A 27,140-nucleotide genomic window follows, 5' to 3' on the forward strand; every position below is an offset into this window, starting at 1 on the left:
CCACGGGATGTAGCATTCCAGGAAAACTCCTTAGAGTTTCTTGTTGGTTTTCACTTGACGAAGGGAAATAGAACTGTAATCCTCAAGAAATGCCAAATAGGTCACATGACGTGGGCTTCAGAGCCTTGATCTCAAAGGCATCCAAAGCCAAGGGCTGCGGGTAGACACCCTAGCTCTTGAGGGAGTCTGAGGGGAGTGGGGAGGCACCTGGGCTGATTTGAATCCCCATCCCTGTCTCTACCCGCCTTTGAGGTGTTCGAGGGAGTTGGTGGGTGTCCTGCTCCCCCAGAGGGTAGAGCCCTCTCTCCTGGGCAAGGGTACAGGAATGCCAGCTGAGGAGCTGCTCTGCTTTCTGCCTGTGTCACATCTCAGCCACCGCAGAGACTGTCAGCGGCAGGAACCCTGGAGACAAAGTGTGTCTGCTAAGGCTGTGGGAGCAGGTTGGCTAAGCCTCAGGGACGTGTCCCTCCCCGCAAGGACAACGCTGCCCGACTCCCCACTTAATGCACTTTATTCCACTGGGGCCACTAATTTATTGAGAGGTCATCTGGAAGGTGGGCCCCCGACAAAGCATGGGAGCCGCCATCTGCCGCGACAGGGCCGGTGATCAGGCGACTTTGGTGCCCCGGCTGGCTCGGCTCCGACGAGGCCCCTTCCCGAAGAGCGCGACGCAGGAGGCAGCCAGGTGTGGCTCATCTGAAGGAATCACCCTGGAAACAGGATCAGCCCCAAGAGCAGCGAGCGGCTCTGGGATGGAGAGGTTCTGGAAGATGCCCCGACCCACTGCGGAGCTGCTACCAGACTTGGCGCAGCAAGGGGCGAGCGCCCGGGGCCCTTGTGACCATGGGTGCTTGGGAATCAGGCGGGGCTGACCCGGGGAAGCAGCTTTACAAAGAGACCCCCCCCCCACCGGTCACACCTGGTCCCGTCACCGCTTCGGAGCCCCGAGGTGTTGGGGCAAGACAGCACTCCCGGCTGGGCGTGGGGTCAGGCCTCAGCCTCACGCCGGCGCCGCCACCGCCTTCTCCTGGCCAGGCACACGCAGCCCCCCTCAGCCCGGTCCCTGTGCTCGGCCGGCTAGCCAGCCGTCGTCCTCCTGGGGATGCAGCCTTCCATCTCCAGGGCCTCGGGCCAGCCTTCGTACTTATTGGTGTGCTTACTGTTCTTCACGTGCTGTGGGGTTTGGGGAGCAGGGGGTCAAGGCCTCAGCCCTAAGGCACAAGGGACAGACAGGGCTTGCAGTCCCCGTGTGCTGCTGTCAACCGACTGTGCACTCTCGGGGCACAACCCCCTCTGTCCCAATACACCTCGATTTTCTCATCTACCAAATGGGTGGAGTAGAAGCAGCCAGCTTCTCTGCACGTACGTGTGTGTGGCACACATGAATACTCCCGCTCTCACCTGGCCCACAGGGGCTGCTGGAAATCTCAGGAAGAAAAAGGCCAGAGGGAGCATTTGTGCTCGGAGTGCTGAATTGCTCTTTTGAGGCACCCAGAGCCTTCCAGAAAGCACTAGAGCAGCCTATTTGCCTTGTCCTGCTGTGGGGGACAGGGCGGGGAGCCCCATGGTTTCACCAAAGAGGAGGACGGCACCTGAGGCCTCCCAGCCCCGCACGTGGGGCTTGACATGTGTGGGTCTGGGGGGTCAGTCAGAGGACAGCAGGGGCTGGGGGGGAGAAAGCCAGTGCAGTGTGAATCGGGGATCGGGGTTGCAGAAGCACGGGACAGGACTGAGCATCCTGAAGATGTTTGCGAGAAAGGTCTCTTAGTTGTGAGCCTTGCCATTACGAAAGCTTTGCATTTAAGGACCCTGTAGGGTGAAATCCGTACAGGACAGGGAAGGTCAAAGTTATACTGCCCCTCCCTGTGCACCCGGTGAGGGGTCTGGGGTACCTTGGCTAGGGGTGCTGGGGCAGAATCCAGGGAAGCCTGCGGGGTGAACAGAAGGGGCAGGCACACTATTCTGCGGTGCGAGGCTCTCCACCCGTACCTGCTCAAAGGGGCTCTTGTTCTGCACGCCCTTGGCCCCCACAAACACCCAGCTGTCCCGGAAGGCCAGGTCCTTCACATTCTTGCTGCCCAGATCACTGAAAAGCTTCCTGGTCTCCTCGTTCATCCTGCCGCACAGAAGGAAGACATATAAGCAGTCGCCGTGGAAGGGCGAGGCTGAGGCCGGCCTCGGCAATCACTTACTTGGTGGCTGGGTCGTCGTACGATGCCACAAACACCAGGGTACCTTCATGCAGTGGCCGAATAAACTTCAGCAGATCGTTGACATCTGGGGTGTCAGGTCACATGAAACACGAAGCATCAGGCACCGCTGAGTTAACCCTCCCTCACCAACCCTTGGTCTCCAAACAAGGAAACTAAAGCAGGGATCAGGCCAGGGACACACCCACCAAGGTCCCCAAGTGAAAGGGACAAACTGGTACAAGAAGCCAGGGCCATGCCCATGACCGTACACCTGTTCCTCTCCCTGCCCTTTCCAAGCCCAAGGAAGCGCTCAAGAAGCCACAGCGAATAGACAGAGAACGGTGCTTCAGGGGAGAGACGCCCAGTCATTCTGCTGCACGACGAGCAGGAGGCCATGACCGTCACTCACCTCCTGCCCACATGTCAAAGGCCCGGGCTTCGATGAGCTCACCGCTGACCCCTGGGTTGACAGGGAGGGAAGAGTCCTGCTGGGCGAGCCACCAGGGCAAGGCCACCATCCCATCCCGGCCACCCTAGATCGGGCTAAGGACACGGCAGCGGCCACTGGGCGCAGCCCTTCTGGAAGCTTTGCAAACATCCTGCCCATTCATGCCCACCATGCCCCTTGTTCAGAAAGCTGCGGCCCATCCAGGGGCTCCCTAGGAAGCACCCTCCAACTTCCTGGAAGCTTCTGGTTCTTTACTGCTTTTGTTTATCGGGCCACTTCTTCTGTGGAAACTTCAGTGTGCACGGACCCTCTTCCGGGCCTCTCTGTGGATTTCCAGAAGTGGGGCGGAGGGAGGAGAGGGCCAAGGCGAACATCCAGATGCCTCCTCATGGGGAAGGTGTGGGGAAGGAGGGTGGCACATCATGGCATGGACCTGCTTCTCTGGTCTGAACCCTGACCCCACATCACAGCGACTCACCGTTCACCAGGGCGATGTTCAGTCCACGGCCCACGTTGTCCTTGACACTGCTCATGAGCCTAGCGGGGGGAGGAGGGGAGCAGAGTCCTCAAATGTCCCTCACAGATCTAGCTTTCAGGCTCCCACCCCCCTCACCGCAAGGAGCTCACATCTTGTCTTCGAGGCAGATCTTTGGTCCGATGACATTGGCGGCCCCGCTGACCATGCGGAAGGCCAGGTGCTCCTCGGGACATGGCTGGGGCAGGCCGCATTTGTACTTCCTGGCTCGTGGCTCTGGGCAGGTACAGCAGGGGTGACCCACGGGCCTGGCCCTGGGGTCACCTGAGATCTGAGAGGGGGAGGTCAGGACCAGCCCACAGGTAGGAATGAGTGGCCACAGAGCAGGGGACCAATGGGGTGTGGGGGGGGGGGGGGGACATGGCTTAGGCCAAGGCCAGGGACACTTCCACGGACACTCTGCATCCTGCTGGCGCCGGCCTCGGCGCAAGGTGACAGGGACCTCGGGGAGGCTTTTCTGCCACTGGTGGGAGAAAAGAGATAGGAGGGCTGGCCTTCGCTTGGCCCCGCCATGGAGAGAGCACAGGTGGGGAAGGAAGGGGCAGCTGGGAGGGCGACTGCAGGAAAGTGGTGACGAAAAAAAGAGCGCCTGAACCCCACGGCAGAGGTGGGAGGACGGGAGGAGGGCGGCTGGCCTCTGTTACAGGTTCAACTGTGCCCCGCAAATGACACGTTCAAGTCCTACCTCCCAGCACCTTCGAATACCAGCCGATTTGAAAATAGGCTCATTGAAGATGTAATTTGTTAAAATGAGGTCATCCTGGAGTAGGGTGGCCCTAAATTCAATGACAAGTGTCCTTTTAAGGGACAGACAAGACAGAGACGGAAAAGGAGGCCCTGTGCAGATGGAGGCAGAGCCCGGAGGGACGTGCCCACAGCTCAAGGCGCACCTGCGGCCCCCACAGGCTGGAAGAGGCAGGAGGGAGCCTCCCCTGGAGCCTGCAGACTTCAGCCTTCCGGCTTCCTGAACCGGGGGAGAAGCCGCGTCCGAGGAGAAGAAACATCTCAGTGTCCGTGGTGCGTGCTCCTTTGTTACAGCCAGGAAACATCTGACAGCAGGAGGTGGGCGCTGCTCCAACAAGTCCCCCAAAAGGTGGAAAGGGCTTTGGAACGGGGCAATGAAGGGAGGCCGTAGAATTCTGGGGTGCAGCTAGAAAAGGCCTCGATTGCCTTATGGGACTGTTGGTAGAAATACGGATGGAAGAGGGCAGAGCTGGCTTGAGAGCGGGGAGAACACATACATCATCATGACCGCGTTGTCATCGGCAACATGAGTGTTAAAGGCGCTTCTGTGGGGCACCCGGGTGGCTCAATCAGCGAAGTGTCTGAGTTCGGCTCAGGTCATGATCTCACGGCTCGTGAGTTCGAGCGCCACCGTGTTAGGCTCTGTGCTGACAGCTCAGAGCCTGGAGCCTGCTTGGTTTTCTGCGTCTCCCTCTCTCTCTGCTCCTCCCCCACTTGTGCTCTGCCCATCCCCCTGTGTGTGTCTCTATCTATCTCCCTCTCAAAAAGAAACATTAAAAAAAAATTAAAAAGGCGCTTCCGGTGAGGTCTCCGGTGGAAACCGGGAACGTCGTATTGGACCCTGGAGGGAAGGTTCATAAAGTGGCAGAGAACTCATAAACACTGAACTGGGATACTTAGTTGAGGAGGTTTCCAAACACAGTACTGAGGGCTCGGCCTGGTTTCTCCTTGGTGCTCACAGCAAAACGTGCGAGAGCAGGCTCTGTGCTTGGATGAGCATTTACTACGGAGCCAGAGGGCGCGACTTGTGGACCCGTGCAAGCATGTCAGTAGAAGCCAGGAACAGAAACGGCCTTATCCGCGAGAGAGCTTAGAGTCTCGTAAATCGCACAAGAGACCAACAATGTTTTTTGAGAATTTTGTGCCAGCAGAAAGAGTGCTGTTCTGGGCTGAAAGGGACAGAAAAGGGACAGAAGGAAGAAGCATGGCTCTGAGGGCAGAGCGGTGGCTACCGAGGCCAGAGACGGGCCAGGCCCAGAGGGTAGGACCGCACCCCCGTTCGGTTACATCCAGAGCACAGAGCATTGGGCCCTAGAGGATTCTTCTCAGGCCTTGAATCCTAATGGCATTTGCCCTACTGGGACCGGTGACTGGCTTATTCCTTCCAGTTCCTCCCTCGTGCAGTGGGGACATCTATCCTATGCTTGTCTTACCAGTAACTGGATTTCTAGGTTCACAGCATGCAAGCAGCTCCAGTGGGCTGTGATGGCCAGTTTGGGGAGGGATGAAGGGAGAACAGAGGGCCTGCAGGCCTTAAGGCAGGTAGCAGTATCAGAGAAGTAGTATGAGGGCTGGGCACAGGAAAGGAGCAGGGAGGTGACGGGAGGCTTACCTGCAGTCGCTGAGTTCTCTGGGCCTGTGGATACAGAGAGTTGTTGGTGTCAGGGTGGAGGCCTCCAGGGCCCTGTAGCAGAGCCTCCCGGCCTGACACCGTGAAGTCAAGGTAGAGGATTGATCAGGCTCAGGGGCAGGGGCTAAGCCAGATTCAAGCCCCCTGCTCCGGGAAGAAAGTAAATTGCAATTGTAAATGGTACTTGGGTGAATCGTCACCAATAACAAGGTGTAGAGTCCTGTCACCATCTCAGAGCCCAGCATATAGCCTGCAGGGAGCAGCCAGGGTGTCGTCCCCAGTGTTCAGCGGAAGCCTCCCTGCCCCTCTCTCAGACACTAGTGACTCCAACTGGGCACAGAATTCTAAATACATGGATTGGAGTTCCCAAATGAAACAACTGGGTGGTAGAGGGAAGAATGTGTTGGATGTCAGGAGGCCGACTGGGGTTAGCTAGAGGTGGCCCACCAGGGAGACAGAAAACCCAGGCCACACCCACCTCACCCAGACCCAGGGTGGCCACCCTGGCGACCTCCACAGACAATCAAGAGTCCCACACTCACTGGAGAAGAGTTGCTGGATACGAGGAAAGCCACTGCCAGGCCCACCTAGGAGAATGCTGACCACGATCCAGGTGAGGCCCACGGTGACAATCAGGGCCACAATGCGGAGGGGGCCTGGAGGCAGGACACACACAGGAAGGCCACCTCAGTTGCCAGTGAGCTCCCGAATGACCCTAGGGCCTCTCAGGACTGGATTTCCATGCCCCCTTGGGAAGAAGAAGGTGGGGACCTGTTGCCACCCGGCAGGCCTGGGACAGGAACTTGAGATCGTGGCAGGTAGATGGAGGAAACAGAGCCCCAGGCTGGGCGCTGGGTTCTCTGTGGAGCCCTGTCACTTTTGGCCTCTGAGGTTACCAGTGTATTCCTGTGCCATCCATCGTGTCCTGTTTCTCCTGTTATGACGGAGGAGGGGGTCCCTACTCAATTTGAAGACCTGTTCCTTCACCTGCCGGGAGCTGGACCCTGAGGTCTCCTACTTGCGCAGATTTCTTGTCATAGTCCCCATTCGCTCTACCTTGCTCTTTCTCCTGTACCTTCAACATCTCCCGTTGTAAGAAGTCACCGAAGCGAAGGAGCTCCTTCAGAATCACAGCCCCATCCTGTGATTCTCTCTCCCCTCCCTTCATCTTCCCAGTTAGCATGGCCTCTCTCTCCCCTCCCTTCATCTTCCCAGTTAGCATGGCCTCTCTCTCCCCTCCCTTCATCTTCCCAGTTAGCATGTCCAAAGGCATCTGCACTGCCTCTTTCTGCATGTCACCTTACACCGTGTCCCCACCTACTCCAGCCTGGCCTTGTCTACATCACCCCATCAAGGCAGCTTGTTGTCAAGGCCGCCTATGACCTTCCTGGTGTTAGCTCCCTGAGTCGCCTGTGGGTCCCCATGCTGGAAATACTTGTCCACTGGCTTCTCAGACAGCACATTCTAACCCCATCTGGACGCTCGTCAGCCTCGTTGCTCAAATGATCTTCATCTATTTTCCACTGAAAAGCTCCACGTGCCCCTGTTTCCCTACATACAGTCTACTCTCCTATACGTGCCCTCATCAAGCCCCGGCCCTGAATTAACCGCCTCCTTTCTTGCTGCAGCCCTGACTGATCTTGAGGCCGAAACTTCCCATCCAGTCCGTCACCGGCCAGTTGTCACGAGGATAGATTTACAACGCTGCAACCCTAGGAGGTCTGAAGTGGCAATTCTTGAGCTCCTCTGAAACCACGCCTCCCCGGTAGCACACCCCGCCCCCTCGAGCTAGCCGCCATGCTCCGCGAAGCCTCTCGCACAACTCATTTTCTCAGACAGCGGCCACATTGGCCGGTTATCCGAGTTGGGACAAATCGACTATCTTAATCCTCCTTTCGCAGTTCTTGAAGTTCTGGGAGGTGAAAGGATTTGCTCAAGGTCATAGAATGACACTTTGTGCAGGGTTCTCCGTTTCCAAAACCACACTCAGTGGTCCATCAGGGCACCTCCAGACACCGATCTCTGGACACCTGGGTCGCCAGGGCGATCCCCTTTCCAACTCCTTTGCAATCACTCTGGACGCCACCCACCTGCCAACCTCATGTCCACTTCTCCCGCGGGGTTGGGGTCGTCGGCAGGTGCAGTGTTTGGGGACCCTGCACTCTGGGGGCAACAAAACACAAGCGTGAGCCTGTGCTTGGTCCTCGCTGCTGGGTGGACGCGACCGGTGCACCGGCTTGTTCGTCCAACCACCTGGCCAGGCTCCTCGGGCACGCGCAGAAAGGCCCTGTCGGGACAAGAAGGTCCTCAGGAACCCGTCGGCTCACGGCCGTGCCCACGGGAGCCCCTGGAGCCGGGAAGTAAAGCTGGTTCGCCCGGACGGAGGCCTCCTCCCATGGGAGGCCCCGCGCTCAGGTCGCCCTTCCCAGGCTGGGGACGGACGACGCCGGTTAGCTGGTGGAGACTTGCCTGGCCCGTGGGGCGATGCAAGCTGGGTTGTGGGCAGCCTTGTCAGGCCGGTCGCCCGGCTCCGCTCGCGAGGGGAGACGAGGGAGATGCGCAGCTCGGTCCGACAGGCCCGGCAATGGCGGCCCGGGGGCGGGGCCACAGCCCGCCGGTACCGCCCCCGCCGCGGGGCTGGCAGAGGAGAGGAGGTGGTGGAGTCCCCGCCCCCGGGCTCAACGCATCCCCGCCCACAGGCCCGCCTCCACCACCCGCTCTGGCCGCCGGGTGGGAGGGGCCCGCACCGGCCCGGCCTCGGAAGGCGCTCCGGCGGGGTCCCCAGGCCTCCAAATGGGAGGAGCCGTGTGGTCGCGCTCCTGATCCACGCGTGCTTCGCGGTACAAACCTGCCCCCAGACTCCTCTAAGGCGGTACGAGCCGGCCTTCCTAGGCTTCGAGGGCTGGGGTTGCACTCCTGCCCTGCAGTCGGATTTCTGAAGCCTCGAATGAAGCGGATGTATCTGGGGTCTTAATTAGAAATTCTTTCAAAATTGGTATGTGTCTCTTTTAGAAACCAGGAGGTATATAGAACAGTCCACCGGGGAAAATACCGGAACGTGACGAGCCAGAGGCCACCAAGCTCAGCCTTGCGATGCCTTTCCTCACAGTCGGCTTTCTAGACGGAAGCACGTTCACGTGGTCTCTCACCTGGCTCTGATACTGGAAAACTCGGGTCCGCTCCCCTCAGCGCCTTCAGGAAGGCATCTTTGCCACGCCCAGTGCACCCCAATCACCTCCTGCACCGGGAGAGCTGGACCCGCTGTCAGGGGGACCCATCTTTCTTTCTGCACGGCAGCACCTGGGTGGCGTGAGAGTGCGGTGGGGTGGGGCACCTGTGCCCCCTGACCCAATGACCCCACGACAAAGCCTTCATGAGGAAAGAATCCAAAATACAGACAAAGCCTGTAGAGCTAGGCAGTGACAGCTCTGGTTACAACCCAGTACCGTCTACACTGGTGTACACAACACACAAGATCAAAGTAATCGGTTTTAGGCCCTGGCTGCTGCAGGCACGGGTTTTTTGTTTTTGTTTTTTTTTTTTCCACGGAATTTGGTATCAGACATAATGCTGACCATCTGTCAAACACCAGTGCTCACCTCAGTGCTCTTTCCTGCAATGCTTGTAGCCGTGGTGCCCAGGACGGAGCTCCTGGGCTGCCAGCCAGACGAGGGGCATCTGCCAGACTGGTAGTTCAGAGAGGCCACTGTTTACATCTTGCTCAGAGCACACATTTTGGAACGCTTGCTTTAATGAGTCCCCCTGAGGGTCCTGAGGCACACCCACCATCCCCACGGGCACCACATAAGTCATGGGCCAGAAGCCTGGCATTCAGGTTCAGGTCTTCGGGGCCTTGTGGGGCAGCCTTGCACAACTCCCTTGTTTTCTTGGGGACTGTTTTTCAATCCGGACATACGGAGGATTAGGCCCTCATGTTGCCGCCCCAGTACAGGCAGCCAGCGTGAAGGAGCAGAAAATGACTCCTGGGGGCCCTCTTACCTGTGCCCCAGCATAGTTCCCACAGCTGAGGCGCCAGTTAACTGTTGTTCCTTGGGTCCCCTGGACTCTGCCTGAGCGGAGGCAATCTGGAGTGGACGTGCCGGCTGATATCCTCAACTGATCTCTCCTCTGCTTCTCGCAGCGTAGAAACTGGCCACGGAGCTGTCAGTCAACGGTCCGCCTCCCAACCTGCGGGTTTCTACCCCACAGTAGACCCCCTCACCCGGGCCTTGTGGCCTCTAGATTGGGCAACCAGATCTCAGGTGGCAGTCGAACGCCCTCACCTCTGCCACAGTGCGGGACTCCAGAGCTGAAGGGACAATTGGCTTCCCCCCGCCCAGTCCTTCAGACCTCTGTGTTTAATAACCCACAGCTAAAGTGACACTTGAACGACCTCAACGGTCCCTCATTCTCCTTTCCAGCACAGGATACAGACATGGGCTTTCGTTCGAATGCTGTCGTCACCTGGGGCCACAGCACTGAGGAGGCACTGGCGTGCCTTCCGGCGGGGTTCACGTCCCTGCCTGTGTAGCTCTCATTTCGGACGTGCTACTTGTGGATCGTGTCGGGTTCTCACGTTCTGCCTCAGGGTAGGGACCCAGACCTGAGGTAACCGCTCAGTGCCCACACCTGCCCCTCACCCGAGCATAGGCACGAAGAGTTGAAAGGGGGCTCTCCACACCTGACCTCCAAGCCTTGCCCTAGAGTACGATCAACTTAAATGGTAGTTGAATGTTGGAACTCGGACCCAGGACCTAGGGCCCCAGAGCTCAGGATTGTTGGTCGGCCTCACACAGGTGCTCCCATCCTGTCCCAGTGTAGACATTCAGCGCCAGCTGAAAGCACTTATACCCCAGCACCAATGTTGCTACCCAGAGTGGAAGTGACAGCTTAATGTCCTTACCCGGGATCTCATGCCTCGTCCCCACTGCAGGCTCCTGGGGCTGAGAGGACAGTCGACTGTCCTCATCAGGGCCCTCACCGCTTTGTTCCACAGAGGCACCCAGAGGTCAGGTGACAGTTGAATGTCACCAGCAGGGCCCTTATGTCTGCCCCAGTGTAGCACCTACATCTGAAATGTCAGCTGACTGTCGTCACCTGGGCCCATGTGCCTGTCGCAGGAGAGACACTCAGAACACGATGAGGTTGGGATGCCCCAACACTCCTCCCTCCGGGCTCACACATGGTCATCATGTGCTGTTGGCCCTGGAGCTGTGTCCCTCTTCTACTTTGGCCTCCTGCTGCTGCCCCTGTGTGGATCCCCCCAGGAGCACCCTCCCTGGTCGTGCCATGCCAGCACGGTCCCCAGGGGACCTGGGGACCCAGGAGGACTGTCGACAGAATCCAGCTCTGCTGGGTTCCTCAGTCTATGAATGCCTGTGTGGCACTGCGAAGGACTCTGAACTTGAAGATCCCTGAGGGGTCAGGAAGGACTCCCGCACACTCAGTTACTTGACTCCTCCCCATCACCAAGGGCTTGAAATTATCCTCATATCCATATTTTGAGGATTTGAGGTTTGCAGGATGGGCCAGGGCAGCAGCAGCGGACTTAGAGGGCTCTTCCTCTGGAGTAGGCAGGGCAGCACCCCCTGGGGGGAAGCAGGGGGAAGGCACGGGCCGTATCTTCAGGGAGGGACCCATTCTGCCCCATTCCGGGCCACCATCCCTGGGCCCAGCCCTCTCCTGTCATTTCAGCTCATCCTCCCATCACTGTCAAGGACAAAGACTCTCTGTAGCCACGTGGGAGCCAAAGTGTTACAGGAGAGCCTGTGAGTTCCCAGGCTGGCCCCCACTGACTCCTGGGGAAGCCTTTGCCACTGCCCCCTCTCCAGGAGGCCACAGGCACTAGAAATAAGGGTGAACGCCACTGCCCTCGGGCTGAAGCCTGGCCTACAATCCTGTCCACATGGAGTCTTCAGCTTCTCTGCATGGACCTGGGGCAGGACAGGTTTTGAGGTCCAGTTCCCACCCAGCTGGCACTGAAGGCTCTGTGATCTGTCTGTATCCTATCCCTATTCCAGTGAACTCGGTGACCTCCCCCCTTCCTTAATCGGAGGTGTGCCACTTTCCCTGGCTTCAGGAGGGGGTGGGAGGGTGGAGACGGCACCCTAGGGTGCAGGTCATGTGTCCAGGGGTGACCTACTACCCTAGCATATGTGGGGGGCACAGATCAGCCCACCACTGGAGTTTCTTCATCTCCGTACTGCTGTTGCAGAGTCGTGGGTGGGAGCCTTGGTTTGTCCCCCCGCAGTCAGCAATCTGCCCGCCACACTGCACTCCATTGGCCTCTCCCTCCCCAGGCTCCCAGCTACCACCATCCCAGCTCCGGGCGAGGGGGCTATGCAGGAGCTAAGGCTGGCTGCTTCTCCTCGGTGGCAGGCAGGAATGGGCCTAGACGGTTGGACCGAAAAGCTCTGGGCAACTGATTGCCTCCCAAGTGGGGCACGGGTTAAGCTGGAGGGAGGGGTCACAGCTGAATGCCCTCAACAGCCTGAGGGCCTTCTCCCTCCCGGAACAGGGAGCAGGCCAGCCGCAAGGCCCCGGGGTACATGTTCACCTCCCTGGGAGTGGAACCTTCCTCCCCTGGTGTCTTTCTGGGCCCCTTGTTCCCTCCGCAAAATGTACCAGCACCTGATCGTGGTGTCCTTCTGTTTCTGGTTGGTTGCATCTAGTGGAACCCAGGCCACGAGTGCAGGGACTGCAGTGTCGCCTCCTGCCGTGTCCCTGTGGCTCAGCCGAGCGGAGCTGGGGGAGGTGGCAGAAAAGACTGGGGGCTGCTGCCTTTGTTGGGAGTGTACTGGGATGAACAGCGGTCCCCCTGATCTGTGTCCACCTGGATCCTTGGCACATGGCCTTGTTTGGAAACAGAGCGTTTACAGAGATAACCAAGGGAAGCCAGGCTGACGCCGTGCTGGAGCCGAGCGCACCCTGAACGCATGCAACAAGACTGGTGTCCTCGGGAGGGAAAGCAGGAGCCGTACATGCACAGACACCAGGCGGCGTGTGGAGACACAGACAGACACAGGGGTAATGTGTGTACAAGCCACGGAAGGCCAAGGGTGTTGGCCACCACCTGCACGCGGAAGAGGCAAGGTCGTCCCCTAGAGTCTTCGGAGGGAGCGCAGCCCTGCCAACACGCGGGTTTCAGACTTCTGGCGTCAGGACTGTGACAGGATAAAAGTCTATTGTCTTATGCTCCCCCCACCCCATAGGGCGTGGTGCCTTGTTACAGGCGCCCTCCCCCAGCACCCCCTCTGCCTCTCGTGCCCAGATCCCGCTCGCCAGCATGCACCGGCGGCGTGTGTACACGGCCCCCAGCTGCTCTGCTAAGCGAGCCGGCCGGGGCGGGGACGTCATCAGGGCGGATGCCCACGTGGGCAGCGAGTGCATGGAAGCGTTCGGTGCAGAGTGAAGAGCACAGATGGGACAGGGGGCTCAGGAGGCAGCTGGGACGCAGGGCTTGGCCACAGCTACACCCGGGGTCAGGGCTGACGGCCTAGGTCCCCGAGCCCACGCTGCGGAGGGAAGTGGGTGACAAAAATGGGGCGGCCCCGGGCCCTCCACCAAACGGGCCAGCATCAGGCGCAGGTGGCCTCCTCCATGGTTGCGAGTGGCAGGAAGGAAACAACCAGGGAGCAGACGGGTCTGTCTGTGGATTTAATGGCAGGGGGCTGAGACGGTGAGTGCCCCTTGCTGTTTCTGCTTTTCCAGTGGCGAGGGGGCCCCCGTAGGTGCGTGGGCCGTGGAGTGCGGAGTTGGAGGGGCGGGGGGAGCCGGTGGGGTGGAGGGACATTCAGGGGGCCCATGACCCGGGACGGCGGGGCGGCACGGAGGTCCCTCCCAGCAGGTGACCAGGAATGTCAAGCGGCACCGAGACCGGTGAGAAAGCGCTCGCCCCCCGCCCCGCCCCTGTTCTGAGGAGCTCGCTCAGAGCCGGCGGAGTGTGGAGTGGCCTGCCCGCCGCCCCTCCCTGCCATCCCTCCCTCCTGTCCTGGTAGGAGCAGCCCCAGACCGGCAGAGAAGCCACGCCACTTCCTCCTGTTGGGGCTCACTCCCGCAGACAGAGGTGGCTCAGGAAAGGCTGGTGGCAGCTAGGGATGGTCACGGCGCGAGTCTTGAGTGCGTGGTGCTTGCGGAATGTAGCTAGGCCCAGGGTGGCAGGCGGCACAGAGCGGGCAGGGTGGCCAGGGGCCAGGAATGTGAGACTTATGGTCCTGAAGCCCTCCCGACGTGGGCTCGGGGTGGCGGGCGAGCGGGTGGAACAGGACAGACAGGGCCACGGTGGGTGGGGCAGGGACCTGGGGCTCAGAGCTTGTGGGGGTTCACCCACTTGTAGGTGCCCTCGTACTGGAAGCCCACTCTCTTCATCAGCTCGTCTGCCTCCGCGGGGCCTCGGCTGAGAGAGCGACAGGCAGAGGGGAGATGTGAGGGAGCCCTTGGCCCCCGTGTCCCTTGCCCCCCAGCCCATCCTCCCCCCCTCCGTGCCCCAGCGCCTCACCTGCCATAAACATAGGGGATGGGCTGGGGCTTTTCGCGCTCGATCTCGTGCAGCAGCGGCGTGAAGATCCGCCAGGCCTCCCGGAGCTCGTCACTGAGGGGACATAGGGTGGCTCTGGCGTCGTTCCCGGGGTAGTGGGGGAGCGGGTTGCCCTGTGGGCCCCGGGGCCGCCCCTCACCTGCGCACGAAGTGCATCTGGTTCCCACAGAAGACGTCCAGGATAAGGCGCTCATAGGCGTCGGGGAGCTTCACGTTCTACGGGGAGGGGGTCGTACTCAGGCCGCCCATGCACGCGCACCCCCCACCCCCGGCCGCCCCCCGCCGCCCCCCCCCCCCCGCCCCAGGGCGCGTGGCTACCTTGTATCTGTTGCCGTAGGTCAGGTCCAGCTCGGACTCCTCAGGGTTGAAGAACATGCCAGGCTTCTTGGTCATCATCTTGGTATACACGGCCTCGTTGGGCTGCACGCGGATCACGAGCTCGTTGCGCTTGCACTGCTGCTGGAAGATGTCTCCGGACACGTCGCGGAACTGCAGACGCACCTCGGCCTTGCGCTCGTTCAAGGCTTTGCCGCAGCGCAGGACGAAGGGCACCCCTGGTTGGGGCGGAGCTGACTTCAGGTCCCGCTGCCCCAGCGGCCCAGGCTGAGCGCGCGTGAGGGGGCGAGAGAGGGGGTGAGGCGGGGGCTGTGTGAACGAGCGTGACGTGGGGGTGAAGGCGAGCACGCACGTGTGCGGCGAGGCGGCCTCTCCCGCCCAGCGCCCCTCGGGCCTGGCGCCCCACGTGTATTGGCTGCCGCGCCCAAGCGGGTCACACCCCGGGAACGAGGGCTCCCTGGGTAGACGCCGGCCCGCCCGCCAGGCCCGGAGATGCCACCTACCTTCCCACCTCTCGTTCTCCACGTAGAGGACAACGGCCGCAAAGGTGGCAGTAATGGAGCCGCGGGGCACCGTGGGGTCATCCAGGTACCCTTTGGTGGCCTCGCCCTCTCCGCTGGGGTTGCCCACGTACTGGCCCAGGACCACGTTCTTTGACTGCACCTCGGAGATGCACTTTAACACCTTGACCTGGAAGAGAACCGGGGGGGGAAGCTCCTTGGGTACCGGGGTGGAGCAGCCACGCAGGGGACAGACGGCAGCAGCCTGAGGCGGCCGTGTGACCGTGGGTGGGCTTCCCGCAGGGCTGCCTGGTCTGTGCGGACAGGGGCTGGTGCCCCGCCAGCTGCGCACACCCTGCCGAGGGGCGTGGCCGTGGCCTCCCACCCAAGGCCTCTCTGGGGCCACCTGGACCCGCTCTCCTCTTTTCTGAGGGAGAGGCTAAGCGCCGAACTGCCCACGGGTCCTATCGGTCCTGGGACGTGACATCCTGGGCTTCTTGCTCTTGGGCCGGCAGCAGGGACCAGGAGGGTGCGCCTGCACCCACCTTCTCATCGCGGACATCGTCCGAGTCAGTGGAGGCGGGCTTCTCCATGGCCACTAGACACAGCATCTGCAGGAGGTGGTTCTGCATCACGTCCCTGCAGAGGAAAGAGTGCGCGCAACGCACGTCAGGGGCTTCCAGGCTGGGAGGAAGGGGGGAGGCGTGGGCTCACCCCAGCCCCTCCCCGTCGGCCGCGCCCGGGCACATGGCACCTCAGACGTGGCTTGCTAGCAACAAGCTATGACATTTGCTCCGAGCCCACGGCTACCCCTGGACGTCACCTCAAGTCAAGGAAAGAGACAGTGAACCATCACTTCACGGTCACCACTGACCACTCACACACCCACCCACGAATGTGAACCTGGAGGGGGGAGGAGAAGCCCCCAGGACAGGGAGGGTGACAGGCTCTCACCGGATGATCCCAAATTCATCGAAGTAGCCTCCACGGCCCTCGGTGCCAAAGGGCTCCTTGAAAGTGAGGATGACACAGGCGATGTTGTCCCGGTTCCAGATAGGACCAAAGATCCTGTTGGCGAATCTGCAGGAGGCGCACGGTGGAGGGTGGCACCGCATCGCCAGGGCAACATCAGGCTGGGACGGCCCCGACCCTCCCTATGCCCGGCCCCGCCCCGGCCGCCCCCCCTCCCCCCTCCCCCCCCCCGCCTCCCCAGCTGCATGGCTTCTGCCCAGCCCTGGCCGGACCTCAGCACCATCAGGTTCTGCACCATCTCCTTGCCCAGGTAGTGGTCGATGCGGTAGATCTGGTCCTCACGGAATAAGGACGAGATGTGGTTGGATAGCCGGTCAGAGCTCTGCAGGTCCCTCCCGAAGGGCTTCTCCACAATGACACGGTTCCAGCCTCTGTGGGAACCCAGAGCCACATCACCCCATACCCGTCCTGGGGGAGCGGGGGCCAGAACCCTGTCACCCCCCAGGGTCCCTTTCTCAAGGAGAGGCAGAGCCTTGCCTCCCCTGTGCATTCTCAGATGACCAGTGAAGCTCTGCTAGGCAAGGCCTCCTGCCCCACCTTGGCACACAGCCCCCAGACCCGAGGACAGCTGTCGTCTGCAGCCCTCAATGCCACACTCAAAATTTCCTCGGAAGCCTTCCGGCCCGACCCGCTGCTGACTAGCAAGAGTGCTCCGTCCAGCGGATCCCGCTCCCCTCCAGCCCCACACTGGATCTTCAGGAGTGGCCTGGGAGCTAGCTGGGGGATGGGGCGGGGAGCGGATGTCAGGGGCACAGCTGTCTCCATGGAGTTTAAAATGAATAAAGGTCCCTTTCTTTGCTATTTCCCACGGACAGCTAACGTGGCATTTTGCATTCAAAACCAAGGCAAAGTGAAACAGACGACTGCCTTTGGGAAGGACGCACTGCCAGGACTGGTGTTCTATAGGAAGCAACATGCTTGTGGAGCTATGCTGCCACCTCGTGGCCACGAAGGTGACCTTAGAAAGCACTAAAAAAAACCCAGAGAACGAGGAACCAGCAGCAGGAGTTTTGTGGAGCAACACTGCCACCTTGTGGTCCTGGCAGGGATAGCTGCCAAGGAAACTTGGATTTCTAGCAAGATGGACCACGAGGGGCACGAGGATCTCCAGGGTAAACAAGTGGGGTAGCATTTTCAGTAAATGCTATTACAAAGCACCTGCATTTATACCCTTTCGCCTTCTGGGGAGAGGTAATTCACGTGCAGAACAAACAAGGGTCACCACCTTTTTCTGACTCCGGAGACTAGTTTGGCCCAGGGGCTCTGGACAACCGCCAGGGCAGGCCAGACCAGCACAGGGCACACCTGGCAGGCAGGGAGGGCAAAAGACAAGCCTTACGTCTGGCTCATGCAGGTCTCATGGATGTTCTTGGTGACCGCCTCATAGACCGTGGGTGGCAAGGCCAGGTAAAAGAGGCGGTTGGTCTGCGGCCCCTGGTGAAGGCCATTCACGTGGCTGTCGAGGCGCCTGTAGGACGCCACGTCGTCATACTGGCCAGCCACATACGAGTTGCGGGCGAAGAACTCCTCCAGCTTGGCCTTCTCCTCCGGCGTGGCCTGAGAAAGACGGAGCCAGGGACGTTGCCCCTCACCAGCCCTCGCTCTGTCCTCCCACGGCCAGGGCGGGCTCCCTCAGCGGTCAGCCATCCTAGCTCCACGCCGGGTACACCCCCATCCTGTCAGCTTTGCATGCCCACAGGGGGGAGGCTGAGGCAGCATGAACACTGCAAGATTTGGGGCCCAGCGGTCACCCCTGGGGGTCTTGTGCCCTAAGACACAAGTTAGAGTCCAGGAAACTGTGACCTGGGAGAAACACACCGGAGAGAGATCTGTCTCCCAAGTCACCACACCAAACTGCGGTGTGCTGGGAAAGGCAGATCTGTAAGATTTCTGCGGTGAAGAGACTTTCTCGGCTCCTGGCCCCGGGGGGAGGGGGGCGCAGCAGGGGGGACCTGGTATATCTGGGTCAGAGGGGGACTGGGAGATGGGGCTCTCGGGCCGGCAGGGTTTTGTGCACCAGTGTGCCAGGGCAGTGTGCGTGCCTGGGGGGAGGCAAGGATGACAACTGCGAGGGCATGAGCGCCTCCAAGCCATCTTCCTAACAAGGCCTTGGCCTTGGCCACGGCAGGGGACAAAGGGTCCTGTCCCAGAGAGCAGGAGTACGTGGAAGAAAGGGCATCCTGTGATGGGATGGGAAGGGGGCATGTCCCTCACGGAGACCCCAGACGCCACTCACTTTGAAGAAGGGCTCGCTCTGCTTGCGGATGTCAGCCACTGTGAGACGGGAGCGGGCGTAGCCCACGATGAAGGTGTCTTCGGGCAGAAGACCGTCGCGGAACAGCCACCTGAGGGCACAGCACGGCTGTGGCCAGGGCGGGGAGGGTCGGGAGGGCTGGGGGCAGTGGGACAGTACGGGATATGCTTACCAGACGGTGGGGTAGATCTTCTTCTTGGCCAGGTCGCCCTGCGGCAGAGGGAACAGGCACGGTTAGGAGAAGCTGGGGGCAGTGCCTAGACGGTCTCGCCTTGGAGACCGGGGCACTCGCCCAGGGTCGCCGCTCAGCTACAAGTATACCTGTCTCGCCCCTCTAAGTAGCGAGAGGAGCTGGAACTAGAGCCTGCGCTAGCCCTTTACCCTGCCCCTGGGCCGACAGCACCCCTGTATCACAGTAGCCACCCTGCCCTGGGGCGGATGGACCTCATCCCAGGAGGAGCGTCCACCGACCTGCTTGCCCCGTGACCACACAAACCATGGTCTCCAGTCTCAGGTGCAAGTGCAGTAAAACCCCGGCCAAAGAGCCCACTTCCGGGGTGCCTGGGAGGCTCAGCCGGTTGAGTGTCCAACGCTTGATTTCGGCTCAGGTCGTGATCTCACGGTCTTGTGATCGAGCCCTGTGTCAAGCTCCATGCTGGGCGTGCTGCCTGCTTTTGTTTTTAAAATTTTTTAATGTTTATTTATTTTTGACAGAAACAGAGAGATAGAGTATGAGCAGGGGAAGGGCAGAGAGAGAGGGAGACACAGAATGGGAAGCAGGCTCCAGGCTCCGAGCTGTCAGCACAGAGCCTGACGCGGGGCTCGAACTCACAGACTGCGAGATCATGACCTGAGCCGAAGTCGGATGCTCAACTGACTGAGCCACCCAGGCACCCAGCCTGCTTAAGATTCTCTTTCTCCCCCTCTGCCCCTCCCTTGCTCACTCACGTGTGCACGCCTGTTCTCTCTAAAACGAAAATAAAAAAAGTTTCAGAAAGCCCATTTTTTTTTAAAGTTTATTTATTTATTTTGAGAGACAGAGAAAGCACGAGTCGAGGAGGAACAGAGAGAAGGAGAGAATCCTAAGCAGGCTCCGCAAAGTCAGCATGGAGCCTGACACGGGGCTCGATCCTACCAACCATGGAGATCATGACCTGAGCCGAAGTCAGACGCTCAAAAGACTGAGCCCCTCAGGCACCCTTCAAATAGCCCACTTCTAAACAGCCCACAGGCTAAATGAGGAAACCTGAAAACTCTAGAACCCAACGGCAACAGAAGTAGCATATATGAAAACCTAGGAGGCATGGCCTGAAATGCTGACATTAGCTTGGGACTAAAGAGCTAAGTGCCAGACTTAAGAAATCAGACAAAAGACAGTGGAACTTTTATTTTATTTTTAAATATTTGTTTATTTTTGCGACAGAGTGTGAATGGGGGAGGGGTACAGAGAGATGGGGACAGAGGGTCGGAAGTGGGCTCTGGACTGACAGCAGCAAAACCAACGTGGGGCTCGAACTCACGAACCGTGAGATCATGACCTGAGCTGAAAGTCGGATGCTCAACCAACTGAGCCACCCGTGCGGCCCGAGAGGATTTTAAAGCCAAACAAATTACAGGGCAGAAAACAATGAAAACTAAAAATTCATAAAATGGAAAACAAACCGAAAAAATATATCAACAGAGCCAAAAGTTGGTTTTTAAAAAGACTAATGAAGACAGACAACCCTCTGGCGAGACTGTTTTTCTAAAACGCACCAAGAATTAGGAGTGCAACAGGACAAAAGCACAGTCAGGAAAACACAAAAGGGCATTTTATGAACAACCTCACGCCATGTCTGACAACTTTGACGAAATGGACAAATTTCTAGAAAAATCCAATCCATCCAAATGGACAGGGACCTGAGTGGGTGATGGTCACACAGGAAATCGGATCGCGGCCACAAACCTTTCGGCCCCGACAGTACCAAACCCTGACCCGTGCACTAGGGCGCTTCACCAGGGGGCCCTACCGAAACGCCAGCAAGAGGGAAGCCCGTCCGGAGGCAAGCTCTGCCTACGACCCAGAATATATAACTTACTCCTACGGGAAGATAAGAAACCAACGCAATTAGAGATCGACCGGATACTTGGCCAGGAAGAGAAACGAATGGCTAACAGACACGTGAGCAAGTGTGCGAGGTCATCAGGGGGCAGAAAAACGCGGTTAAACCACCAGATGCTGCTTCACGTCTGTTGGAACGGCTGCAACCCGAACGACCGGCAGCGCCGAGCGCCGGAGAGGAGGCGGCGCAAACCGTACGCGGACGTTCACGGCAGCCTTAACTCGCGGTGGCCCCGCGCTCGGGACAACCCAGATGCTCAGTCAACATTTAGATTTCGTCTAAGAAACAAACCCTGAAAACCGAACCGAACCAAACCAAACCTCAATGCAACAGTCGAGCAGAGGCTGGGGAATGGGCGAAACAAGGGCAGAAAGTCACGGGAGCCGGCCAGCGGCCGGCGGCCATTCGCTGCGTCATTCTGTCTACTTTGTGGATGTGCGAGATTTTCCAAAACGAAAGGGTGTTGAACACAAGGCAGCTTCGAGCCACAGCGTGGCGCATCCCAGATATTCAAGAGGACCCCCCCCCCACCCCAGAAAGAATCACCGAGTTCCTTCTCTCCCCGCTCCAACAAGGTTGAATTTTGTAAGCTAACAAAGGAATTCTCTGCTCCAGGTGGAAGAGGAAGGGGCAAGAACGGTCATGGGCTCCGGAAGAACAGAGAAGCAGAGAGCCCTTTCATCTGTGTGCCCTACAATTAGAGCGTGGGATGGGCCCCGGGCGGGAACCCGCGCTCCGCCAAGCATTGCCAATCATCGGGGAGAGAGGAAGCCAGGCTGGGGTGTACTGGACTTGCCCCAGGCGGAGAAACTAACTCCAGGGACGAGGACCTAAATATTCAATGTGAAATTACCTTTCAGAAGCAATGTAACTACTGGATAAACTCATTTCTATGAACAGCTGCAAAATGGAAGCCACGTGACCAGAACCAAAGCAATTCTGGCCTGGTTAAATGCTCCCCCCTGCAAGAGACAAGCAGTTAGGAAGGCACCCAGCGGGCTCCTGGTTGGGAGACCCCGACTCTGGGTGGGGGCGGGTGCAGGCTCAAGGGTGCCCTGTTTGCTCCAGTTTCCTCCTGTTCTTTGCTCCTTGGGTGACCCGATGTCCCCACGCAGGCAAGTTTCTGTCATCTCCCTGTGTCATTTCCAGGCTCCAATGGGACCCCAAACTCCCAAAGTCAGTGGTTCTCAAACCAGGGTTCCCTGTGTTGGTGCCCGTGCCCACGTCTCCTGTTCACAATCGATCCCCCAAGGAATCTGGTGTGGGTCCCTGTTGTACCTGCCACCTTCAGATGGCTTCTGTCGCTGGTCTTTCAAGGTCCCACTCCAACCCCCAGCCTGGGAAGTAAGCTCCCTGTCCACGTCCCTCAGTGCCCAGCAGCCCTCGTTACGGCACTCCTCACAGTGACCCATCAGTGGGGCTGGGGGGAGACACTGCTCAGGTCACTTCAGCCCTGCATGCTCCAGAGAGGACCGGTTTGCTGGGGACCAGCCCGCGGGAGAAACAATCAGAACCACGGCCTGCAAACACCTCCCGACCTTCCTTGTGGCAGGTGATGTTTGCTGACGATCAAATTCCAGTAGGCTGACAGGAATCGGGACAGATTGCGGGCAATGGATTGGTGGCAGGGGACTAGCCTCCTGTCTGCTGAGTCACGGTGCCCAACACCCTAAGCTGTTTGTTCTTGCTGCTCCCCTTGGGATTAACCAGCAACGGAACCTGCTTGCCTTGTTCAGCTCAGTCCCTGTGACCAGAGGCCTGCTGGGCTCCACGTCAAGCACGGGAGAGGTGAGGTGGGACCCAGGACAGTGGTAGGGGGTCCTGGCGGCTGCTCCAGGGAAGTGGCCCGCCCTCCCCCCCCCCCCCCAGCCTAGACCGGCCTCCTTTGCAAGAAGGAACGTGGGAAGGCATCGACCAAATCAAAGCACGCCATGAGCCGGGAGGGAGGGGGGGTGGGGGGGATGGAGCACAGGGACTCCAGGTGAAATGCGGTTGGAAGTCTCGTCTTTCCCAACCCCCTCATTTTGCCTGAGAACCACAGTGGGGAAAGAGCTGCCCCGACACCTGTGGTGACCTAGCAGGAGAAGCGGCCCTCGTTAAGACCTCCAGGTACCAACATCTGTCCCTGCTGGAGTGCAGCGGGGGCCACCACCTGCGTGTTGCCCCCTAGGCTTGACCTCAGCTTCTAGCGTTATAAACCCGAGCCACTGCCGACATCTCTGCGTGAGGATTTTACGGCGGAGGGTACAGCAGAGAGCTTCACAGGCTGGCTGCCAGCTGGAGGCCTGGCAGGGGTGGGCCACCCAGGTCCCCCGAGGGTCACCTGGGTCAAGGATCTGCCTGGACTCCTGGGGTGGAGGCTGGGCCCTGGCTGGGGCCCAGTTGGCTCCTGACAGCCGGGGAGAACCTGGGGGCTGCCGAGGTAGGTAGGCTCAGCTGCAAAACCAACAAAAGGGCCTCCCTCTTACACCCTGGGGCTCGTGAATCATCAGGCCTCTGGGGAAGTGCCAAGGTCATCATGACACAGCAAGAATCTTATCGACCCAAGGGGGAAAGGCAGCCCAGAAATGCCCCCAAAGGAGAGAGGCGCTAGTGCTTCCAGGTCATACGGGCATGAGGCTCGAACACCCATCAAGTCCATGGCCCTTGCGGTCCAGGTGGGGAGATTTGAGGTCCAGAGAGGCGAGGGGCTCGCCGAGAACCCTGCAGCGAGCCAGTTCTGCCCAGGCACACTCCCTGTCCTGTTCTCTCTCCCGCTCCTCCATTCCTTTCTCCATCCTCTATGGGGGAGAGTCCGCTGGCCTATCCGCGGTCTTATCAGCTGGGAGAGGAGGTGACCTGCCAGGCCCAAGGTTCCCCTCCGACACTGGTCTGTAAAGAGAAACTTGTTTCTTTCATTCCCGATGGGTACAGTAAGTACCTCCACTCCTTCCCCGGCTGGGCGCAGGAGTCCTGAGCAAGGGGGTGACGGCCACACTAGAGGAACAGAGAGCAGCTCAAAGCCTATTGGGTAGCTCCGTAAGCCAGCATCAGGACGCTCCCAGCAAGGAAGCTAGGCGTGAGAGCGAGGGGTGGGTAAACAGGGGACGAAGGAGGAAGGGGCAGAGAGTGGCCTTGTGGGCCCAGCCTGCCCTGGGGCATCTGCTGGCCACTGGCGGCTCTGCACCTGCTCCTCTCTTTGCACGCGTGCTCCCCAACCCTGGCTCTGCAAACCTCACTCGGAAGGCCCTCCTCATGGGAACTGTGTGCCCGGAGGTGGCTGGGGGCACAAGGGCCTGTTTCCGTTTTCTGTCACATGCGCCACTACGAGTTCTTATTCGGCTACCAACTCTCCTTGGGTCCCTTCGGCCCAGCACACAGATCACACAAAGAAGGCAGAGCCCGTGCTCACTACACTGCAGAGAAGCCACTGACTACGATTTAATGGATGAACGAGCAGGGAACTTGCTGGTTCCCAGAATCAGGCTGTGGCACAGTGCGTCTCCCGTGCCGCTCTATTTCCTACAAGGGGTGGGGGCGGGCATCAGACAGCGGGAGCTGTTCTCGATGCTGCTTGCGCACGGGACGCCCACCCGCCTGGCCCCAGCCCCCTTGAGCAGGAGGACGGGCGAAACAACTCAGGACAAGGGGTCCTCCCCCACCCCACCCTGCTGTAGTGGCACTTCCCATTTCTGCTCTGGAAGCCTCTGGATGTTGCTCTTAGGGCAGAGGAGAGCAAAGGGGAACCCTATCAATTGCAAAAACGTTGCTCAACCCCAAGCTGGCCATAGGCGAAGGCAGTGAGCAATCAGGGAATTAGCTCAGCTCCAAGTCTCTTGACATCTGTTTCAAAAGGCCTCATTTGCTATGTGGAAACACTGAGGTTCAGAGAGGAAGGACACTTGCCAGTCACACAGCAAGCTTGGATGCTCTCAATAAAGCATCTAAGAGTTGAGGGCCTGGAGTTCTAAGCCGTTTATTGTGGCCTGGGGTCCGCTGGTGGAGCGCCCTATGACAGGCTGCTATATGGACGGGGGAAGGAAGAGGAACGATCCTGAGTAGCTTTCTGCTCCAACTTGTTTCTTGAACGAACAGCCTAATGGTCAGAGTCCTAGGTGGGAAGGTCTGTGGCCAATACAGGTATGGCTCCTCGAAGCAGAACGTGCTCCCTTGAAGGAGGGCCAGGGTAGAGACCAAGGCTGCTCCCCGCTGCCCCATGTCCCCGGGTTCCCCCTACTCTTGGGGTTATGGACTCAGAGGACAGTGCTTGGGGTGGCCTGCCCTCCCCCCACCTTCTGACAGAGTGCTCCCCCCAGCAGCACTGTGTCCTGCCCTCCCTTTCTGAGTTCTGATCAGAATCACAAAAGCTGGCAAGGAGAGGCTCTGCATATGATACATGAACAAAGAACCAAGTTCTCTTCCAGAGCTAAGGGGACCTCGACATGGAAGGCACAGAGAGACAACGCGTACCCTGTCAAGAGTCAGCTACTTTGTTAGAATTCCTGCTTGAGATTGTACAAGTTACTGGCAGAAATTGTCACGGGATGGTTAGCAGGTTGTCGGTCTTGCCCAGGAGGAAAGTGGAGAGAGATCACTTTTACTTGGAGATGAAACCCTGGCAGCTCACCTTGCCACCCGGCAGATCTGGTTTCCACAGGGCACACCGGCGGGATGCTTTAGTCTGGGGGGTCACAGCTCCACTAGGCACCCCCAACCCCCTCCTGTCTCCACCCTCCATCATGTCCAGTTCATGTGCTATACCTCTGACTTTGACCTTCTGGACCAAAATGGCAGTTCCACAGCTGATACAATGGGCTGGGGTGGGACAGGTCATAGCTCCTCAGCAGGCCGTGGAAGTTTGGGTAATGACATGGTATTCAAAGGAGGGTCGAGTGTTTCCCCCTCCGGGGAAACTTGTGGTAGAGAGGGACAAGGTGGAGCTTGGGCCTCAGATCCTGCCTTTGGGACTGTGTGACATTTGTCAAGTCACAAAGAGGTTGGAAAAGGAGCCAAAGTGAACAGCCTCCCCTGTCGGCAGCTCGGTTTTCCCCGTGAAGGAAGAAGTCCGACCAGGCAGTCTCTAAGGACCCCCCCCCCCCCCCCCCCCGCTCCAGGACATGGGTCTATAGTCAATGGCTGCACAAGGATTTCATGACCACCTGGCAGTGCACTTATACTGGGTGGTACTGGGAAGATAGTGGCATACGGGCAGGAGCAAGAGGGAGGGCCTAGTGGAGCGGAGCCCCTGGGGCCCCACGACAATGAGTTGGGAAAGCCCAGGGACCCAGCAGGAAGGGACCTGAGGCAATGTCACACTCGAAGCCTGTTTAAGATGTGGGGCCCGCGGGGAGACTCACCGATGCACCCATGATGATGAAGATATGTGTGTCAGATCGATGGAACGCATTGCCCTGGTACAGCTCTTCCCGCAGGATCCCGCACACCTGGGTCCGGCTCAGGGCCACCTGCTCTGCCATGATGCTCTCTGGTTAAAGAAAGGCTCGTTGACAAGGCACAGAACAGAAGAGCATTGAGAAGTTTGGTCCGCTTCTGGAGGGGTCCTTTGGGATCTCACCCAGCGATGCCTGATTATTGAAACCACTCACTGAATGGCTGGGGAACAGGACGGCTGGGGGGTTAGAAACTGCAGGCTCTGGGGGGTTAGAAGCTGCAGGCTCTGGGCTCCCACCATACTATCCAGGCAACTTTTTTTCATGGCATACTCTACAAAATATACATACTTTACCACACTCAAAGCACTGGTGGATGCCAGCAAGAGCCTCAATTCTGCGGGACTATGGAAAACTGCTGGAGCGCTACGTAGCCTGCCTGGGACCAATTCACCCCAGACTCCAGCGGAAACTCCACAATGAGCGGGAGCATGTTAGACCACGCAGACGACGGTGCAGTTCCAGCGCTCCTCCGGCCAAGCTGGGAGACGCCGGCAAGTCGCCGCCCCTCTCAGGGTCTCTATCTCCTCAGGGGTTCAACGGAGAGATGCAGGGGACACTGGGACCAATTAAACCCTCTCCATTCGGCCCCGCTCCCAAGCATGGCAAATCAAAGGGCCGCGCGGCACAGCATGCTCCTCCGCTGGCGCGGCGCCTGGCCCCTACGTTACCTGCGTCTCACAGCCGACGAACGCCGCGCTCCTAGCCCCTGAATCCCAGGCCGTTTCCGGGGGCTGTGCCCCGCCGGCTCATTTAACTAGCGGGGGCGGGCGCCTAATCTGAGCTGACCGGCCTCAGGCGACGCGCGTGGGCGGGGCCGCAACGTGCCCCTCCCCCACATGGGCGGGGCGGAAAGCGGGCGCGGGGAGGTGCGCGCGCATCCCACGCTGGGGGCCCCCGCCCCCGCTAAGCTCCCACCCTTGGCCCGCCCCGCCCCTTGGGCACCTGCTCGCGCCTCCCGGCCGTGTGGCGCCTTCTGTCCCTGCCGCCGCTGCGCCGCGTCCTCGTTGCCTCGCGGGTCCGCGCGCAGCTCTGCGCTGTCCGCCCGCGTACCCATCGCTAGCTCGGCCCGGTCCTACAATCCAGCTTTTTCGCCCGTCCCGGGCGGCCCTGCACCCTCGCGGAGGGGTCTACTTCCGCCGGCAGTGTGACCACACCTCCTTGACCCTGTTCCAGGGCGGGGCCTTCTGCAGCCAGGAGGCTCCCTATTAGCTCCTCCCCTGGCGGGGGCGGGGCGGCCCACCGCCTGGAGGCTGGAGACCCCCGCCCGAGAGACGAGGGTGAGAGTGGGTCGCGATGCTCCGAAAAGCACCAGGTGCTGCATATCACTGGGAGCGTCCTGTGGGCCGGCGAAGGCTGACGGGCTCGGGTTCCCCTCGGGAGCAGCCTCTGCCACATCTCT

General features: G+C 59.5%; 3 protein-coding genes and 1 long non-coding RNA gene across 8 annotated transcripts in view; 2 read left to right on the forward strand and 2 right to left on the reverse strand.

The window, feature by feature from the left end:
* Positions 1–493: 493 nt before the first annotated feature.
* Positions 494–8,675, reverse strand: FAM3A (FAM3 metabolism regulating signaling molecule A). 3 transcript variants are annotated; one of them, XM_045471775.1, is made up of 12 exons: positions 8,602–8,669; positions 8,398–8,518; positions 8,019–8,186; positions 7,640–7,836; positions 6,092–6,205; positions 5,532–5,555; positions 3,268–3,391; positions 3,119–3,177; positions 2,602–2,652; positions 2,193–2,277; positions 1,990–2,116; positions 494–1,173 (listed from the first exon to the last, which is right to left on the reverse strand). In XM_045471775.1, the coding sequence occupies exons 4-12, from the start codon at positions 7,650–7,652 to the stop codon at positions 1,078–1,080; spliced, it is 693 nt and encodes a 230-aa protein (XP_045327731.1). In that variant the 5' UTR covers positions 7,653–7,836; positions 8,019–8,186; positions 8,398–8,518; positions 8,602–8,669; the 3' UTR covers positions 494–1,077. The 3 variants fall into 3 exon arrangements, with proteins under 3 accessions (XP_045327731.1, XP_045327733.1, XP_045327732.1); XM_045471777.1 differs by lacking the exon at positions 2,602–2,652 and having other exon boundaries at positions 8,602–8,675; XM_045471776.1 differs by lacking the exons at positions 8,398–8,518; positions 8,602–8,669 and having other exon boundaries at positions 7,640–7,712; positions 8,019–8,127.
* Positions 5,087–15,464, forward strand: LOC123594801. The gene is made up of 3 exons (XR_006710888.1): positions 5,087–5,196; positions 5,387–5,394; positions 15,447–15,464. It is a non-coding gene; the product is annotated as an uncharacterized LOC123594801 (long non-coding RNA).
* Positions 13,193–27,135, reverse strand: G6PD (glucose-6-phosphate dehydrogenase). 3 transcript variants are annotated; one of them, XM_045471764.1, is made up of 13 exons: positions 26,684–27,135; positions 25,646–25,773; positions 18,380–18,417; positions 18,190–18,298; positions 17,293–17,510; positions 16,166–16,324; positions 15,876–16,001; positions 15,467–15,560; positions 14,925–15,111; positions 14,404–14,639; positions 14,225–14,301; positions 14,047–14,139; positions 13,193–13,944 (listed from the first exon to the last, which is right to left on the reverse strand). In XM_045471764.1, the coding sequence occupies exons 1-13, from the start codon at positions 26,793–26,795 to the stop codon at positions 13,854–13,856; spliced, it is 1,668 nt and encodes a 555-aa protein (XP_045327720.1). In that variant the 5' UTR covers positions 26,796–27,135; the 3' UTR covers positions 13,193–13,853. The 3 variants fall into 3 exon arrangements, with proteins under 3 accessions (XP_045327720.1, XP_045327721.1, XP_045327722.1); XM_045471765.1 differs by lacking the exon at positions 26,684–27,135 and adding an exon at positions 26,410–26,541; XM_045471766.1 differs by lacking the exon at positions 26,684–27,135 and adding an exon at positions 26,030–26,334.
* Positions 21,922–27,140, forward strand: part of IKBKG (inhibitor of nuclear factor kappa B kinase regulatory subunit gamma) — a 28,899-nt gene continuing 23,680 nt past the window's right edge. The window contains exon 1 of the mRNA XM_045471774.1: positions 21,922–22,097. The gene's annotated coding sequence lies outside the window, so the exon portion shown is untranslated. The remainder of the gene's footprint in view (positions 22,098–27,140) is intronic.

Source organism: Leopardus geoffroyi, chromosome X (genome assembly GCF_018350155.1).
Source record: "Leopardus geoffroyi isolate Oge1 chromosome X, O.geoffroyi_Oge1_pat1.0, whole genome shotgun sequence".
Taxonomy (NCBI): domain Eukaryota; kingdom Metazoa; phylum Chordata; class Mammalia; order Carnivora; family Felidae; genus Leopardus; species Leopardus geoffroyi.